This window comes from Diadema antillarum, unplaced genomic scaffold, assembly GCF_040938485.1.
Source record: "Diadema antillarum isolate AM-2024a unplaced genomic scaffold, OU_Dant_1.0 scf00000065, whole genome shotgun sequence".
Lineage (NCBI taxonomy): Eukaryota > Metazoa > Echinodermata > Echinoidea > Diadematoida > Diadematidae > Diadema > Diadema antillarum.
Window position 1 is genome coordinate 941,253 of NW_027270954.1, and position 20,235 is coordinate 961,487.

At 39.2% G+C, this 20,235-nt stretch overlaps 1 protein-coding gene across 1 annotated transcript in view; it reads right to left on the reverse strand.

Moving 5' to 3' along the window:
- Nucleotides 1-1,998: 1,998 nt before the first annotated feature.
- The window catches only part of LOC139716420 (sushi, von Willebrand factor type A, EGF and pentraxin domain-containing protein 1-like), a 32,539-nt gene continuing 14,302 nt past the window's right edge, over nt 1,999-20,235 (reverse strand). Inside the window, exons 13-28 of the mRNA XM_071627966.1 lie at nt 19,975-20,110; nt 19,223-19,344; nt 18,246-18,434; nt 17,036-17,221; nt 16,148-16,348; nt 15,154-15,393; nt 14,543-14,731; nt 13,842-14,051; nt 12,793-13,044; nt 11,296-11,541; nt 10,414-10,611; nt 6,917-7,188; nt 6,031-6,277; nt 5,435-5,596; nt 4,321-4,482; nt 1,999-2,432 (exon numbers count right to left, since the gene is read on the reverse strand). Coding sequence (XP_071484067.1) covers nt 2,425-2,432; nt 4,321-4,482; nt 5,435-5,596; nt 6,031-6,277; nt 6,917-7,188; nt 10,414-10,611; nt 11,296-11,541; nt 12,793-13,044; nt 13,842-14,051; nt 14,543-14,731; nt 15,154-15,393; nt 16,148-16,348; nt 17,036-17,221; nt 18,246-18,434; nt 19,223-19,344; nt 19,975-20,110 — 3,020 coding nt within the window. The 3' untranslated portion in view covers nt 1,999-2,424. The remainder of the gene's footprint in view (nt 2,433-4,320; nt 4,483-5,434; nt 5,597-6,030; nt 6,278-6,916; nt 7,189-10,413; nt 10,612-11,295; nt 11,542-12,792; nt 13,045-13,841; nt 14,052-14,542; nt 14,732-15,153; nt 15,394-16,147; nt 16,349-17,035; nt 17,222-18,245; nt 18,435-19,222; nt 19,345-19,974; nt 20,111-20,235) is intronic.

Consider the following 20,235-nt stretch of genomic DNA (forward strand, 5'->3'; position numbering starts at 1 on the left):
ATTATGTATATTTCGTGATTTTCAAAAATATATAAAATGACTGAAAGATGATCTCCCTTTGCACATTTGAAACATAGACCAGATAAGAAAGAATTAAGACATAATTTGAATATGATAGTTGTAATCATAGCCTGGTAAGGCCAAGACAATCCAAAGATGGCGCTACACTGGTTGGACATGATTTGAATTTCTCTCTTCCTGTGTCATCACTCACAGGTTCAGATATGAGATGGTTACTTACGAAATATCGATAGCATTTGTTAAGGTACATGTTTACAATTTGATCTACAGTCGTATAACGGTGTGAACGGACTTATAATCTTCAACCAGGAACCTTTCTTTGATCTGTTTGGGAGATAATTATTTCTTGACGCTTAAGTCGTGCATGGAATCATTACTGTTACATGTAAAAGGTATAGTGTAAAATGAAAGTTTTAAAGAATAAAGATATCATTAGTATATTGGTATCAATTTGTGGTATTGAAGTTACTATTACAACTGTTTTTGAATTTCTACCAGAAAACAGCTAAGCATGTATTTAAGGTGTGAAAGAAAACATCCCAGTGTTTACCGGCACAGGGCATATCAAACTGACATAATACGTGCATTTCGAAGGCAACGACTGTCTAGCATTGTTTTACAGACAGCCTGCTAACAAGTCACATACACTGAAATAGTGATGTACTTTTCCCTGTTTATGCTATCATCACGACCATACACCAATATACTGAATAAAATTATATGCGTTTTACACTTAGCACGGAAATATGGGGTAAAAACGGATCCGTAGCTTTGGTTCGTCATACTCCTGTTAGAAATAATAGGACACAATTTGATTTTCTTCAGAAATTGTAGGTTTCTTCAAAATAATGATTAAAGACATTTTGAGCGAAGATTCGTTTTACCTCTAAACAGGAAAACGTAGACTTAGGTACCGTGGGCAGTATAATGTATGAAATCTGCAGTAATTCTCAGTTGAGTGAGCTACTTGATTGTAAGTTTATTAAAGGAATATAATTTTCCTTTCTTATAAGAAACTGCATTTTGAATGATCAAAACAGAGTCGGGGTAAGGAACTATGAACAATTTGAAAAGTAGCTTTAAACAAAAACAAACCATTGGCGATCTTACCAGTCTTTATCCTTCCTATATTGATTTAAAGACACACTGCGTTATAGGGAGGCGTAGGATTTCCCCCTTTTTTGCCTTAAATCATGATACCTTTCATCCTAATTGCTAATGCATATAAAAAGGTAGTCCTCGTATAAAAGAGCATTGCTATTGTTATAGCAATACGTGTAATACGTCAGGGCAAAACACACCAGCAGCTTTGGGCCCAAGACGAAGAACCGGTGTTACCCCACAACATGATTTGCCATGTTTGCGAAATAACGGGCCTCCGGTAGCCCCTGCTAAAATACACACGAGTTCTACGTACAATTTGTATATCACTTCCTGCCTGACACTCAAAATCGCAAAAGTAGAAAAGGTGAATTATTCAGACAGATAACCTTAAGTTATAGAAACCCTACTATAACATCACGCACCTTTCACTTTGTGTTTTCATTTGAAAAACGCTTTCATTGAAAGAGGAATTGGACAATGGTGCAATTTTAGGTACAATGCAGGCGAGTATGGAGGCAAGGGGTCTATTTCCCCACTTTTCCCCTACTGTTAACTTTCTTACACAACCGAACAGTATAAAAAAGTGTCAAGGAACTGTTTCCGTATCCTCAGAAACTTTCTTGTTCTTGCCGAGGCAACTGCACGTTAGAATTCAGAATTAGGATATTGCTACTCCTTCACTGGTGCCATTTCATTTAATTTATTTTATTTCCAACAACAGATTATAATTGCAGTAAGACAAATTTTAAATACACATAATTACACAAAGTCAAAACAGCATTGTATGAAGGTAAATACTGTGAAATGCAATAAATGCTATGACTTTTAGGACAATACAAATCAAGATTGCTGGGAAGTTAGTGCCACCCCTATTTATAATGACAACGACGACAACAGTAATAATGTAGTAATAATCATGTTAAAGACTAGTCCAGAGTATACTCGGGCAAGCGTCTATGGGAAATGCGTGTTGTAGCAAAATCAAACCGTCCTCAACGGGTTAACACCAATAATGATCATAATCACCATCATAATAATACTCATACTGCCAACAGTATCATAAGTACAAACATCTTAACATAAAAACATAAATTACAACTGTAACTATTTTGTACTAAGCAGGACTGAGGTGTGAGGTGACTGTGTAACACTCTTTGTTAGAGGTCGCTCCTAAACACCCTGCGTTGTAGTGTAACCGCTACGTTTCCTGCAAGCTGTACGTCGAGCCTTGGATTGGTAGAAACCTCACGTACACTGCTGGCAGGGTTGTAGGCCAGAGGGTGATATGTGACCAGCTGCTCATGGTTCTGTGATACAGGACAGGTTAAGTACTAGTATTATAAGTAATAAACAATCGGTTGAGCTAATTTACGTAATTAGTTTAATCTGCATATTATACCACATTGATAGTGTGCTGAGCACGGAGATCATATCGGTTAGCTGTGCAAGTGAAACCACAATGAGAACACACACACACACACAAAACCACCCAAGATCAATTATTGGGAAGAAAGAAAAAAAAAAACCCGAATATAACACTAAGATCATGTAGCTCAAAAAGAGCTTTGCGTTGCTATTTATGCTCAGAACAAGACCTCAACACGGGGAAGGGGGTATGATAAAAGTCTTTTCTACGGAACGCGTTTATACAACGTAGACAAATACTTTGCTTTCATTGTTCTATGGCCTTGGGAGTACCTGATGAAAATAAAAACCCTGCCCTAGTAAAGTTTACGAGGTAAATTTCTCAACATTGAAAAAGAGATGAATACTTACTGTTATAAGTTACATAATTCACGAGTTTATAAAAACATACACGGTCCTACATGACCCGTGCATACTGGAAATACATATTACACTTGCCATTCTAAATTGCGAAAGTATGAGCATATAATTACGTATGACCATTCATTGCTGAACTGATCTTCACGTAAGAAAATGTAAACAGTCATTCCAAGATAATTAACTTTGCACAAATATATATATATATATATGTATATACCGGGTGTCCCAAAAAAAGCGGAACGGTGGATTTTCTGTACCTTGCGTTCTAAAAGTTATATATATTTTTTGACATCATTAGAAAGAGCATCTTCCGCAAAAGGCCATGATACCAAAATCACTAAATTTGGTTCTGTACTTTTTATTCTACGCCAATTTCTGTAAATGAGTCATTTTCAATTTTGTGCGACTTATGAGATAATAATTTGGGTGCGACACGCGTTCCATACGGTAAATTGTGTAAGCTCGTTGATCCATGTCAGCAAAAGATAACGCTTTCATATTGGCGGCACACACACACACACACACACACACACACTGTTTTTTTTTTTTTTTCCTGGCCCGTGCCCAATGTGAAAGCTGTATCTTTTGTAGACATGGATCACCGAGCATACACAATATTCACCGTATGGATCGCGTGTCGCACTCAAATTATTATCTCATAAGTCGCAAAAATCCGGCGAAATTTGGCAATGACTGCATTTTCAGAAATTGGCGTAGAATAAAAAATACTGAACCAAATTTAATGATTTTTGTATCATTGTTTTTTTGCGGAAGATGTTCTTTCCAATTATGTCAACAGATATATAACTTTTAGACAGCAAGGTACTGAAAATCCACCGTTCCGCTTTTGGGACACCCGGTATATATATATATATATATATATATATATATATTTATATATATATATATATGTATATATATATGTGTATATATATATATATATATATATATATATATATACATATACACATAAGAGCTTTTGATCCCAATCTGTAAAATTCAAATAGAATACCAGGTACCATGATTGCATATGTTGGCCATAAACATAATTAACATACTATACATACTAAATCGATATCCAACTCTAGCCATAAAAAGAGACCAACATCCACGTGCTGATTCAAGACGAACATGGCATATCCATAGCACCTTGGTTCATTCATAATGTTTCAACTTTTATTTTACATGTACGTTGTATGTCATTTTAGCGTAGTTTAGCATCTTCATAACCAATGTAATGTTTCTCATGGAATAATTGTAAACGCTTTGGATTATTTCATTTGTTTTGCTTGTGTGTCTATTCGTTTGGGTTCGTCGCTGTTGTTGTTGTTGTTGTTGTTGTTGTCGATGATGATGATGATGATGTTTTCTTTGTTCTTCCCAACATGTCAAGGCTTTTTTAGTACTTACCTCTACAGGTGTCGGGCGACACGGCGCCCAGTTGAGGTGTTGTCATGCCATCAGGACACGCCCTACATTCAGACTGGCCTGTGATTGGCTGATACCAGCCCTTCTTGCACATGAAACAGGGTGCAAAGCCTGTCACTGAGTAAGTTCCAGTTTGGCATGGAACTGGAGGGAGAGAGAAAGAGAGAGAAAGAGAGAGAGAGTGTGTGTGTGTGTGTGTGTGTGTGATCAAACAAGCTATCCACTCACTATGACGCGATCGCTGAAGTGACAGTAAATAAATAGATCGATGAGATGAATGTGAAATATTAACATCGTCATTTACATCATAGATCGATTATCGTGAAACAGATTCATCTCAAGGAATGATCACTCGCACTTACTTCTTGACAATCTGATTTTTTTTATATCAAACAATGACGAGGCTTTATCAAACAAGACCATGGAATTACTAAAAGTTAAAACAATTGTTGAAATAAGCCATTTTGGAGTTAGCTCCTGTGCGCATGGGTACAAATGACCTTCCTTTTTTCTCGATTGGTTGGGCACTTCACTCCTTTTCAAAGTGACAGAATGCATGAACTTGGCCGACTTAACAAATTATAGAATTCATCAGTCATGTTCAATTAAAGAATGAACATATGCAGACAAAACATGTAACCAGCAAGATCCATCAGTGAACACTTGGGAAAGCATCTATTAAATGCGTTGAATGTTTTACATTGTTTTAATACAGATATTTTTCATTGCCTAATACCTATTTTGCTGTCAGGTGGAAGTGCTGGCAAGCACCATTTGTAAGGATTACTTGAATAATCATTAAATCGTGCAAGCTTATCTCGGTGAATTAAAAAAAAAAAAACATGCCCTGTTGGTACAAAAATCTTTTCGTGCTCTTGCCGAAAGTGGAGTCCCGAACTGGCGTATTCTCTATTCATTGTACGAGGTCTTAACCCGTTGAGAACGAGTCCCGAGTATAGACTCGGGTAGGGGTCTATGGGACAGACAAAAGTTTAAGCGTCTTGTGTCATCCTTTTGTGATTGTGGCATCACAAAATGTCTGTTCATGGTTGTATCGTGTCCTATTGTGTCCCAGTGCTCTTCTATTGTCTCTCACCTTCACACTGACTGACGTCACTAGCTCCCTGTTTAGCTGTCGTCGTTCCTACTGGACAACTTTTGCACTCAGTCTGACCTTCTTGGTCCTGGTAGAAACCTCTCCCACAGAGGGCGCACTCGTTAGCCTTTAGCTGAGCAAAGTAACCTGCTGGGCATGCAACTGAAAGAACACAAAATCCTTTGAATTTACTTGATTTCGTTTTGACTCCAAATCTTTTACGAGTCCATTGTACTCCATTTCTGTAAGTCTGCTGAAAACAGTGAATTTCTATTCTTCATTCTTGGTTAATTTCTGCAAATTTGTGATATTATCACAGAAGCTGGGTTCAGTTTATCAACTTTTTAATTTCGGCAAACATGTAGCAAATTGTATCAAGTTTTATTCAAATTGATGGAAAATGAATATGACGCCAGTTTCAATCTGTTCTTGATAACCAGCTGATACATAGACATTTGCATAAACAATTACAACTCTAACATAATTATCAAAATGTGGTTTCACGAATACAAACCAGAAACAATTCTGGCAAAAAAAAAAAACAAACAAACAAACAAACAAACAAACAAAAAACCAGGAATGAAATCCATATTTACTGCAAATGTGCTTGTCGTTGTCTGCTACATAGCCATGATCGCACTCAATGCTAGGTGGCCCAAAACGGAGGGATGTTCGATATCGCCCGGGGGTTTTAGGGCCTTCGGTCCCTTGTGCCTCGCCATTCTGCCTGAATATTTCTTCAGTACGCTGCTGTACGTATGCCGTAATGTCTTTGACCATCGTTAAAGACCGAAATGAAGGCGGGTTGCCAGGTAGAGAGTTGTTTGGGTTCACTCCAACCACCTGCAGCCGACACATTTTGATGAAAATGAGGACAGGTGGAACACTGCTATCTCAGTGGGAAAAGAATGCAAGTCTACGGCCTGCCAACTGTAGTCAGTGGGTTTTTTTTTTTCATTATCATGATTACACATATTTGATTTCATAGATGACATCGTACTCTGAAATGAGATGCCATCCGTCTCTTCTCAGTGAGACGATTCCTAGTACAACACTATCGAAAATTATCATGAAGAGCTTGATAGCAGAATGAGTTAACTCCATTGCTGTTGACAACTTGAGATATTTGAGGCTAAAGCTCCTTAAAACCGAGAAATATGAAAAAACACAAATATTAAATATTTTAAATCATAACTTCAATGATATTTCTTTTTATGATACAAGTGAGGTATCACTGGGAATGTTTTATTTTGCTCTATATAATGTATATGATGAATGTACTTTGAAATGTTTATATTGGCGTTTAACCCCTTTTACAATCAAATTCTTTATTTCTTTGTTATCCTTCGGCTTTATAATGTTCTTGGAGTTACTGTAACTGCCGTTAATTCTGATTACCAAATAAACGGGGGGGGGGGGATCATAGGCCTAGTATCTCACTTTCAGAGATTATCTCCCGCCCTTGAATTAATAGAAACTCACAATCGACACGGTAGCTGTGTTGATGACGTCACTACCGTGGCTGTCCAGTCCTTTTTCTGCCAGGATCGATCTCTTTCTCCAACTATTCATAGGCCCACAGGATATCGAAACCTGATCCACCGTGCAGTCATAGCCCACTGCACACAGGCCGGCGAAGTTGCTCTCGCGGAATATCGCAATGAATGCTTCTCTCATTCCGTCTTTGTTCGAGCAGTCACCGTCGAAGTACATGACATCCAACGGGAGGTTCAGGCGGGAAGCCACGCGCTTGCCTGCATGGTGGTATTGAAGCTTACTGGTGAAAGTACGCCCATTATAGTATGGCCTATTTTGTGAACTAATGTGTCTAAGATTTTGTTCTTAGTAACATTTTCGTGCAATTGAGTATATGAATATAAGGACGACCCAAGTACATGGAAGACCATTTCGAGTAAACTAAAAAAAAAAACTTCATATCTTTTTTATCTGTCCAATAATATTCTATTTCACTGTGATGGGAAGGCAACATTGTATATACAAATTACAACATATATTATTATGACAATTAACATTTACATTGATTGTGGAGAGGCCATTTTGTGTGGTGGACTTGGGTCGTTCTTTGATTCATATACATGATATTCTGCTATAGAGATGAGAGAAGGACGAGAGAGGGCGCTATTATATGAATGTAAGAATGACCCAAGTCCTTCATTCTTACATTAATATAAGATTTAACTCATTCATTTCAGGCACTTCCGGGGGGTAATTAGGATTTATCATTTATACACAAAATGAGTCCTTGCATAAGCTACAATTTCCCATGTCAAACTGAATTTGGCCAAAATTGGACTTGGGTCGTTCTTATATCCAGGTCCTCAATTATATTTCAGAGAAATTTTAATAGGGTACAACAATTGCAAATCACACGCAACCATCATGAATAAATCTTGGTTGACTACAATCCTATCCCCCGGAAACACACAACACACACACACACACACACACACACACACACACACACACACACGCACACACACACACACACAGCATAGTCTCTTCTTTTCGCAGCAAGGACATCGTAGTAAAAGCAAGTAGTCCCACATGCTTATAGACACACACACGCACACGCACACACACACACACTGTCGTCACTGCTGTAAAGTTGTCCGAGTCACAGTGGCGGATCCAGAGGGGGCGCACCGGGCGCGCGCACCCTCTTTACTTTTTTGTTAAAACAAAAGAAATAAAAAAAGAAAAATGGGGCGCCTGCGCTCCCCTTTGATAAGCCAGTTCGTAATTAGCTCATGTACACATTGGTACAAATGACCTTTCTTTTTTCTCAGTTGGTTAGGCAATTCACTCGTTTTAAAAGCGGCATAATATATAGGCTTGCCCGACGTAACAATTTATGGAATTCATGTTCAAAGAATGTCGTGAGCTCAGAATACTCCATCAGTTGACAATTTAGCAGGCATCCATTTCATTGTTTTGTATTGAATGCGATAAAGAATGCAATAACAGTCTATTTCCTTTATTGTGAAATACCATTCTCGCTGTCAAAAGTGTCAGGTGGATGTGCTGGCATTAGCAAGCACCATTTAGATAAGGATCACATGAATAATCAGCGCATCACAGATGCTTATCTCAGTGAATTTACAAACCAAAATGCCTGTTGGTACAAATGACCTTTTTCTGCTCATACAGAAAGTGAAATTACGAACTGGTCTATTTTCTAAAGGCGCCTTCCCTTAACGAATTTCTGGATCCGCCCCTGCCTCATGTGGAAATTTTAATATGATACATTTTTCTGTTTTTTGGTCGTGCAATGACAATTTGAAATACAACCGTTCTTTAACAGTATACACTCGGTAGATGTTCGCGGTACAGGGAGATACCACATTCAAAATTTGCATACAGTGCATACCAGTTTTATCTGACACGGATATAACGATGAATTTTCGTTACAACGAAGTTCATAGTCAGGTCCAAAAATTATTATCTGTAATTATATTTCATATACTTATTTGTGCGGCTGTAACGAAAGAAAACTCCCTGGTCCCGACGGCCTTTTTGTTTTTCGTAGCAAAACGAGAGATTACTTCATGAATATTCATTAGGCAGGGCAGCGAAACCTCGATTTTATTGAAGTTTTCATAGTTCTGCGTGTGTTCAAACAGAGATGTTGTGTGTTGTGTGTATGTGTGTGTCTGGGTGCGTTGGTGTGCGCGTGCACAAATCGTCGGTGAACTGTATAACTGTCTGCAAGCTGGTGGTTGCGTGCACCAACTGCGACCTGAACTTGAATAAGTAGAATTAAAAAGTTCCTTGGCAACTGTTAATGAAATAAACACCCAGCACCCAGCAACCCACGTAAACCCCACATCCCATAACAACCTCCTTGGTAGAACCATGGACCTATGTCCTTCGTAGAACAGATGGTATAGTATACAAGAAACTTGTCCGAATTATAAGATTAGTAGGAACATTCAGGGAGGTGAGTCGAGCTTCAAACGTCTCAGTTCAAACGTTCAAAAATGTTCACATTTCTCTGGAACATCCAACAGCTGGATAGTGAGCTCTGCTGTACCGAGCGAGTCGGCAACCAACTTTCCGCACCGAAGACCCTCGTCAATATGTTGTTGACAAGACCAATCTCGACGCCATGCCAGAATCCGCATGCTTATTATGATTTAAAGGGAACACTAAACCCAAAGTTCGCACGTGCTGGACCTTACCTTGGAACTAGTTGCCTCAAGTTATCCATTATTTCGAATGCTGACTGTTTTAAACCTGCCCTCAAGACTCATTTATTTAAAACTGCTTTTCAGTAGATCTGTACTCTCTAAAAAAAATCTCACTCTAAAAAGAGTGAATACAAAAAAGAGTGAATTTCGAGTGAAATTGGAGTGAATTTTGAGTGAAAATGTTCATTTTCACTCATTTTGGAGTGACGTCAGGGATCACTCCAAAATCTTCGAGTGAACCCTGACGTCACTCCAAAATGAGTGAAAATGAGCATTTTCACTCTTCACTCCAATTTCACTCGAAATTCACTCTTTTTTGTATTCACTCTTTTTAGAGTGAAAATTTTCACTCGATTTTTTTTAGAGAGTATTACTATGTAATTCTTATTTGATTTATTTTGTACTTTTCACACGTAGTAATATTTTTGTATTTCACACAGTAATTTATTTTCTCACTGTGGGTGCAGTGGATGCAGACAGATACAATACACAGATGAATATCTTGTGCTCGTGTACACACACACATGTCTACTATGTATGTGTTTACACACAAGGTGGTACCTTCTTTGGTACACAATACTGTAGCACATGTAGTTACAGTCGCGCTGAGTTATGCTAATATGAGAGAATCGGGACTTTCCACTGTCTGTGTAATGAATATTCATGAGATAACCTCTCGCTTGCCTATGAAAGAAGAAGAAGAGATAAAAGGCGCGTCCCGAGGACTACGCCATAACGGGAGTCGCCTGTGTTTGTATATTTAACACTAACTTGTGCAGTCAGGAACCTTGTTGCTTGGTAACCAGTTGCCAGACATCCCGCAGACGTAGAGGGCGGGAATGCTCCTTGACAAAGGGGGCGGTATATCGTGTTGGTCGTTGCACAAGACGCTGCAAAATCGCCCGGATGCAAACTCGTCGCAGGCCAGAAAGCCGTTTGTCGGTGGCTGTAGAGGAATACACTCCATCGCTGAACGAAGGAAATCAGAGAAAAATAATTGTCTGGCTATTATGTCGGCATTCATACCGGATGTGATTTCAGTGCATACACGGCTATCTGACAAGGACTGGGAATGATCTTCGGGTTGAGATGGAGACGAAAGTGATGGTGGGATATCAGCCATCCACCTTTTCTCTCTTCTATGATATGCCTTTGCTATTATTCCCTCTTGAATGTTTTTTTTTTCAATTGTTGTTAAAAGTATCGAGCAGGTGTGACTCACATCCCATACATAGCACACTCATACATCGATTGTGATACGCTTGTCAAGATCGTTTTCTTAAATGCAGACAGTGTGGAACAAGGAGAATCCATCTACTTCCAGCACAGAGCTAGTAAGCTCATTATTCTTAGAACAAAAATGCAACTCTGTATTTTAAAAAAAAATGCAACTCTCTAACTAGCTGAGTCAAGACAGTCACCTCCCGTAGTATCCCATTTTCTTCTTTCGGCATTGCTGTTGTTTCTGATCACGTTGGTTTTTGGTTATTTTTTTTAAAGAAAACAGATGCTTCGTATTTACTGTTGTTTATTTGTGCAGGAAATCTTGACTGATCTTTGGATAAAGCCAAAAAACCCCAAAAACACGTAACCTATATTTTTAATTTCTAATCACATTTTGTTAAGTTCAGACACACTGGAATTCAAACTCACGTCGAAGGCTGATATCTGTAGTACACTCCGCCTGCAGCTGGCTCTCTGGATTGACTACATAGCAGACGATTTGATGATCACCCAGGGGTAGTCGTATGGGATTGTCTGCTATGTTACAGAAAACCTGAAGCTCAATGTCAGGTACATCAAGGTATGTCGGTTTCTCCCAGAAAACTTCAGAAACAAACAAATCTGTTGTGATGTTTCGCCCGGGAGGACAATACGTGATCTCAGGCGTCACCTCATCTGACAGGAAAATTGAAAAAAAAGAGAGGAAAAGATCAGTAAAAGAGGTCACAGTCCGTTCTTTCGAAGATCCTATATTCCGCAAGATCGTTAGTCTGAATTAATCAAGATGAAATAAATTTCGTTATTCCGATATCGAAGGCTCGTTTAACCTAACCCGAAAACGAAATAAGCTTTGTAATTCTATAATGTTCTTTAGTAGGCACCTTCCTTTTGGATTAACAAATCTTCGAAATAACGAACCTGATATCATATTTCGATTAACGAATCTTCGGATTAACAAACCTTCGGAATAACAAACATCAACCGTAATATTAACTGCAACTTAGCTCCAAAATCTACCTCAATGCACGAAATCTTAGCATTCGTAAACTTATGGCTGTCCTCTTTCGATGGACTTTCCCTTTCAAAAGCGTTTACATCAATAATAAAAGGGCCAGAGTTAATTTGTAACGTACTCGTCGATACTCGTTACATGTTGTGTCTGACATGGTTAAACTCACATTTGGTCAGACATGGGAATGATAAACCTGATAACAAGCACTTAGAAAAAAAATAAACGCCTATTTTAGATAAAGATCTGAGTGTCTTGCTGTGAAATAGTATAATATTACACTTTCTGATGGATAACGCAGGGCTCCACACTAACTTTTTTGGGTGGCCAGATGGGGCCACCAAAATCATCAATTTCAAATTGTTGGTGGCCCGAAAGAAAAATTTGGTGGCCCGAAAAAAAAAAAACATTAAAAGTCCTTATTTTTTTCTTAATGAGTCTAACACTCACTGCATGCATTTATGCATTTCCGGCGCAAAAAGTTACGAATTTATTGACATACTTTTCAAAAAATTTTGGTGGCCCGAGGTGGGCCTCCAAATTTGCCCTTTTTTAAACTTTGGTGGCCCGACTTTCATTTTTGGTGGCCCCGGGCCACTGGGCCACCGTTAGTGTCGGGCCCTGGATAACGCCATAATCGATATACATCGTCATACGTTACAATCGGCTATGAAATCACGCAGGCATGTGGTCATAGCGGACGTCATCATAATTGTACACCGCACTCCCATTATAACGAACACGGTTATAACGAACTTTCGATGTAACGAAAGAAAACTGCCCGTCCCGAGGACTTCGTTATAACGGGAGTCCACTGTAATGATACAGAAGTGTAAAAAGATTCACATTTCTCTATGTGCCAATGTCTGAAGATGATCAGCTATTATAGACAGGAGACATATGAGAGCCGGTCTTACTTGTGACCAACACATCAAAATCACAGGATGCGCTGTTGTTGGCTGAGTCGCGGAATGTGTAGCGGCAAGTCGTGTCGGAGGTAAAGTTATAGGGTGAACCTAGGTCAGGTGGGTAGGTAGTGACCCTTAGCTCCGTAGTGACCTTATCTTCAGCAGTGGGTGGGTCAAAGGTCACCTGAACTCCCCAAATTTCTGTTCGAATGGCGGTGATTGGTTCGGTGGGGCAAGAGGTGATGTACGGAGCCTCGGTGTCTGCATTTTGACAGATTCAATTCGAGAAGAACGATATTTCTAACAGAATATTTATCTTAATGATACAAAAAAAAGAAAATAACGGTATGTTTATGTCAGAAATCAACTGGAAAACACACGCACACACATATTTACAACTCTCTTTTACGAAAAATGAAGAGGCCCGTCACTTGTAGAATAAACGGTTCCTCGGAAGTGCAAAAAGCTTGCGACTACAAAAAGTGAGAAAAAGAAAGAGAAGAAGAGGACACAATAGAAAGAAAAGGAAATTGTGAAAAGGAGGGAGTTACAGAAGATAGAAAAACATAAAGTAGGTGAGCATTTCATGTCGCAAAAAGAAAAGCTTAAAAGAAATAGGGACATGAGAAACACTGCACATTTACACCAGGAATTCGCTAAAAACGTATCATTTTAAAAACAGTCTTACCAGTTATCATAAAGGAAATTATTGTAGATTTTGCACACACACAAATTGTAGTTGCAATTGCTGAGTCGGATATTGTCGTAAGAAGTGTTGTAAGTAATAGGCCGAAGAGTACATGCGTTACTTCTTGAGAGCATACATAAAGGAAGCGTGGCTCTATGTTCGGTCAAACTTGGGCAAACACCCTACAGTCAATAGTGTTGCAAACTGCAGAGTATACCATGTGGAAATTCTCTAACACAGTGAAATTATGTATTATGAACTACTGAAAAAGTCATAGCACGTTATTGATATAAATAAATCAGGAGCACAACAATCTGAAAGTAAAGAAAAATGAAACAAACAAGCCTTCAAATTTGGGAAAACTATATACCTTTGCATTCGAGAGAGAAGAGGTCAATTTCGTCACTCCAGTCACCAGAAGATAAGCAGGTCAAAGGTCGAAGATCACCTTGGAAGGTCAGGTTAGGTGTGCAGCGTAACGTACAAGTGGTTCCGGTGGGCACTTTACCAGATCCAAAGCAATACTCCGGATTCGATTGAAGTTCAGCGAACGGTCGTGAGAGGGCGTTGCAGCCGAGCTCTAAAAGCCAAATTCCATACATTTCAAAGTTTTTTGTTTCCATAAGTCAACTTGCTCATCAAAGGCATCAATCAAAATCATAGTCAATGTTGTATCCTCGATTTGTCCGTAGACAGTCGATTATACTGGAAGAATATATCAGGTGAAAGTGAGATTGGATAAAAGCACTGTCTTTCAGATAAAAATCAGAAGAGGTAAGAGGATATTCCAAAGGAAGAATACTTGCGTTTCAGGCGTAAATTACTCTCGAAATAAGCATGTGACTATAGGTGGTTCCATATCAATCATTTTAGACGAAAAGAAATATCCAAAACTTGTAAATTGATAGAATATCCGGTAATGATAATCACGGAATGTTGATCCGACAATGTACATCTTGAAATGAAGCCTCCTGACGTGTGTATGACATTATTGTGCATTGAATCGTCTTGTTCTGATCGCAAGGTTATGGAAATTGAACGTAAGTGTAGTGGGGGATTGCTTCGTCGTACCTTCACAAACTGGTTTGTCGACATATTTCCAATACATGTCCGTTCCATCGTATTCACAGCTCACTTCCGAGGAACCAACCCATACAAAATCCTGCAGACAGCTCACGTGACACACCGATCCGAAGGATGTGTCACATGATCCGTTGATGGTGCCGTACTCGGGAGGAATCAATGCTAAACACCGGCGGACTGGGGTACATGACAAAACGACGTGGGAGAGAAAGAAAGGCGAAATCAACAGTCACTGACCTTGTTGCATATAGTTCTTGTATATTTTATAGAGAGTTTCATCTGTGCAATGACCAATTAGAAAAGGGAACCTTTCTCTCTACCGCAAGTCTCCTAGATGAGTTTAAACAAGTCGCCTTCGCGCATTCTGTTTCATTAATTTAAGATTTCTATTGCTAGTTTTTCCGGTGGTCGTTGGTTCATCACATAATATCTCCTTGCTTTTATGAAGTAAGCGACGTTAGTGAGCAGCTATAAGTGCTGTGGTTAAAAGATAGAGCTCCAAACCTCTTTCGATGCAATATCTTGTCCAGTGTTTGCATTATTGTAGCAACTTTGAATTTTCCTAACGAATTTATTTCGAGTGAGATTGTACGGCTTACTTCTGACATCAACGTCGAACAAGCATTGGTTGTCATTCCGTCTCTCGTCTACAGCCGTACAGGAAACGTGGTGTTCACCAGCCGTCATCCAACCTGGTTCGTGAGAGCATGTCACAGTCGGCTGGGCCCCGCTGTTGTCCTCAGCAGCTACCGTCCAGGATACTGCTGCCTGGTCGGAACTGCGGCCTGCGTACATCACAACACGCTCTGGGCAGCTTGTGAAAGTTGGGAGAGCGACATCTATGTGCCGCAAAACAACAACACCCAAACAAACAAATGGCATTGCTTTGCAGTTCCATCAATTTTCAGCAATATCATAAAGTATTTTGATGTACTCTCTCTCTCTCTCTATTTCTCTCTGTACGTAATCGATATATAATTTTATATTGATGTTGGGCCAACTAATTTTCAAAAAGCCTATCTTTTAGTGGCTCGTTCGGGCACTTAAGATTCAAAATGGATTGTTATGTTTCAGTTTATTTCGGGCCACCAAGATATCATACTCCCTATACATATATATATGTATATGATATACGTATAGAGTGCATAATCATACACTATAACTCATATAAATGTAATAAAGCTATTGTACCTTCTCAGTGGAGAAAACTTTTTTTCCGAGTTAAAACTCTGTGGTATTAATAGTGGAGAAAGCTATTAGGGACCTTAAAAAGGATAGTTTTAGTTCTTGCCTTTTTAACAGGATGATGACAATGACACAGCGGACTGTGACAGCACTATAACAAAGAGAGGTTTACCTGAATAAAGACGAAAACATTACTGATTACCTGATCATTCGAATTTGCTAGTTATAACTACCTTGCACTGTTGTAGGTACAAAATGATGCTTTAATATTTTCCAGCGACAGAGCTCCCTCCTAACTCTCACTTGCTCTCTTTCTCCCTCTCACGTGCTTCCTTGGTGGTGATCAAGCACGAATATAGAAGTAACTATGAAAGTGATACCGATAAGACTATTAAAATGTATTCTAACCAATGCAAGTGGCCTCAGCGACATCACGTGACCACGTGTGATTCGGTGAGCACATGACTTCGAAGAGCTCGGTCGGATGGATGACAAAGCCCGCCAGTGAACAATTAAGGTTACACGTGTCTTGGTAACGAGGGTCGGACAAACACGTTGAGGGAGTAATGATGACGTCACGAGTTTCAGTGAGTGGTGGGCACGCCTCTCCTAGATAAAGAGACAAAAGACTAGAATGAAACTTGTTTATTACATTGCAAATCTCGATGCTTCATTATTTCATTACCTTCCCTGTACAATTTTTCCGTTTGGTGTTGATTTTAGCAGCATTGACAAGAATTAACCCTTATGAAACTTGCGGTCCATTGCTCTAAAAGCAGCGAACGTGAACAACAGAAAATTGTTCATGTTACATCATTGCACAAAATAGATTCAAAGAATAGCTTTAAAAATTGTGGATGTATTATATACATCTATAATACTTCAATTATGAAATCAAATAGTAATGATAGATTAATTTTCAGTGGAGAAATCGCAACCAGTTCTCAACATGCAGTTTCTACACCTTCAGACATGTCAGAGGCGGAATGACTTCACATCTTGACAAAACCAAAGATGGAACTTATCAAACAGCGTTCTTTAAAGGAAGAGACAAACAAGCAAACAAGGGCCGGGGAAAGGGCAGCAACGTCTAACAAAAAGTACGAGATAGTAAAAATTGACTGACACGTTGAATTATCGAACTTCTGCGAATTTTTTTATACTGTCAATTATAAGGATAGGAAGTGGTATAATAGAATTGTAGGAAATAGTTAATTAATACACCTAGCTTTAATGTCTAAAATTCGCATATTCAGGCATAATAACTCTTAGGTACTGTCAACTACTTAGACTTACGTTCACACTTGATGTCCTCAGATGTCCACGTACCATCTGCCTGACATAGCACCTGCTTCTCACCTATTGCCTCAAAGCCAGAGGGACAGCTGAAGGCACACGTAGTCCCGTATGGGAGCGGGGAAAGGTGGTTACATCCCGAGAGAGAGGCGGGTGCATGTACAACGAGTTGTGGGCACATTCTTACTGGGAGGGGGAAAGAAACGGGATGGAATGATGGGATACAAAAAGAGCTGTCAAGTTTCTAGTTTCCGTGGTTCTCAATTATACATTACAGGTACAAAATACTTACAACTATACAGTTTGGTAATGAGAGAGCATCGTTTCTACCGGGTTGGGTAGCTTCATTTACTCTTAGCTTGTTTACTCAATCCCATCATGTGACGATAACTAATGTGCACAGGCCAAATTCGTAAATCGGTAGTCTTTATCACATTCAAAGCCATTTCCGTCGTATATATACATTGCTGTAAGGAAACTGTGTAAGAAAAAGCAGTGGAGGTCTCAAAGGCTGACGCTGTTCGTACAATAAAGCTTAAGAATTGAATTGTTTTAACTTGAGACAAACTCAGGGCCGGCGCAGCGTTTTCAAAAGTGTGGGGGCCCAATTCCGGGTTTCATGAGCTAACAAGCAAAAAATAAACAAACAAACAAAACACGTCGGCTCATCTCTTCTCCCGTCCACTTCCCGGTTTCTTCAGCTGACAAGCAAAAAAAAAAAAAAAAAAAAAAAAAAAAAAAAAGGTCCATTATGTTATTATTTCATCTGTTTTGCTGTATAATCTCTGTATATCTGTGTAATTCGACTTTTAGTCGCCGACTCAGATTTTATTTGAATAAAGACCTTTTAATCAATCAATCAATCAATCAATCATTTCCGGGTGTTATTTAAAAAAAAAAAGGTCTTCAGAGAAAAAACATACTAGTAACCTTACCGCCGCCATACTTCAAGATCTCTATCTATTTCTATTTCAGTGCCACTTACGTCCTTCCGGGTTGAAAAAAGTGTGGGGGCCCGAAGTGATGACACCTTAGGTATTCCTGTGTATGGTGCACAAAAAGTGTGGGGGCCCGAGCCCCCACGGCCCCCACGGCTGCGCCGGCCATGAAACTAAACAGGGGCGAGATTTTACAACTGTTGATTTAATGCGGAAAATGAAGAAATAATACACGTATACGTTGTAAAGAACAGCTTTATAGTTCAACTTACTACGGCACATTGGCAGAGCGCTGTCCCAAATAGGTGTGAAGTCAGATGATAGGTCACATGAGACATATTGACGTCCAATCAGCTCGTAGCCCAGGTCACAGCTAAACTTGCATTGACTGCCGTAGATTGGATCTTCGCACCCGTCCATCGAGCCATGTATCGGGGAGTGCAGGCTGGGACACCTAAAGACTGGATGAAGGATCATCCGGGAATCTGTCACTGATTTTTCTCATCAGTTGATGAATAAGAATTATTTCCAAGATTTGCTCTTACATACAACAATGGGTAATAGAAGGAAACTTGCAACTGATTGACAAATTGCCTACATCGACGCAATTTGTCAATCAGTTGCAATGAAAACATCTCGCCGGAAGAATTTCATGAATTAGAAGGAAACTTGTGTTGTTTTGGGGTTCTTTTTTAAAGAAGGGAGTGGTTTAAAATCTGACAAACTTACTCAGCATGCCCTTATGAGAGTACCTCGAAATAGCCATCGTGGTCATATTGTCATCTGTATCCAGTTTCTGTCGTCAAAATATCTGTATACGTGTGTGTGTGTGTGTGTGTGTGTGTGTGTGTGTGTGCAGTGATTTATGCTTCTCCCATGTTTACAGATTTTTCAAACAAGTCGATCCTCATTTTTATCTATATTTAGGAAGTTGCTTTATACGACTACGGAAATACCAGTTTCATTTGATATTGTCACTTTGTTATTGCTTTCATACTTACTATTTGCCGGCCATGCATACTATCAAATTGTATAATCATCTCAAATTACCTATATATGTGGCAACTGGATACTTACGAAGTGAAGTGAAATGAAATGAAATGAAACGGAACGAAACTGAACAAAACGAAACGATACGAAATGAAATGAAATGAAATGCCGTGAAATGGAATGAATCTGAATTGACTAAAGTGATACTGAAATAAAGTGAAAATGACATGAAGCCATTAACAAAAACACTACAACGAACCGTGGACATTGATTCTGACGTCACATCTTGAGGATAGTCCACTGGGGTCTGTGGCTTCGTAGGTTATTGTTGTCACTCCCTCTGGATAAACATCATCAAGGGGGAAGGAACCTGACGTGATCCTGTAATTGAGAGTAAAGAGTGGTAAAGATGACTTGGGTCTTTTTCTTTCTTTTTTTTTACAAGCGAAACAATAATGTCAAACCCATTTCAGAATACGTTGCTGCTCTCTGGCCCCCTTTTTCTTTAAAAAAAAAAACACATATGAGAAAGACATAATTTCAAATACTAGTAATACCATTTGATTTTAAGCTGGCTTTGCCCAAAGGAGTACTGACCGAAAAACAACAACTACTATGCTTCATGAGACCCTCTACCAATAACAGATACAGACATCAAATTGTAAGAAAATATTTCAAGAGAAAAGGGGGATTTTAGTTATGTAGGGGATTGTAGGCAAAATAAGGACAAACGATTGATTCTTTTTTCGTAATGGTCTCAGCCTCACATCCGGCATTTCGGCGGATTTTAATCGTCATAGATGATTTAGGGTGATTTGGCTTAAATTTGCGTCATTGCGCAATCTTGTCCTGTCTTATTTTCCTCATCTACACTTTCCTCTCATTACTCTCACCTAATTAACTCTCTTATTCCCAAGAATAACTTCACGAGTACTCGGTGATATTTCTTAGAAGAGATCTAGATACATTTAGAGTACTTGACTTTCCCATTTGCTTTCGAATCCAGATTACCGAGTTGTGATGTTTAGGCCCGAGTTGTCCCTGGAAACGGGTTCCGTGAACCTCATCATAGCAGAGGTGACACCCCTGGTGGCGTTCACATTGATGACGTGAGGGCATTCCACGTCGAAGGATGGTGCCTGGATATCTGTTGGAAGATTGCAGAGCGAGTAGTATACAGGATCATCAAATTAATCTCTTTAGGATCTTTAGGATTAAACGTGTTCCTCCCCGCATCAAATAATCGTGGACGAACACCGTAACTAGAAACCC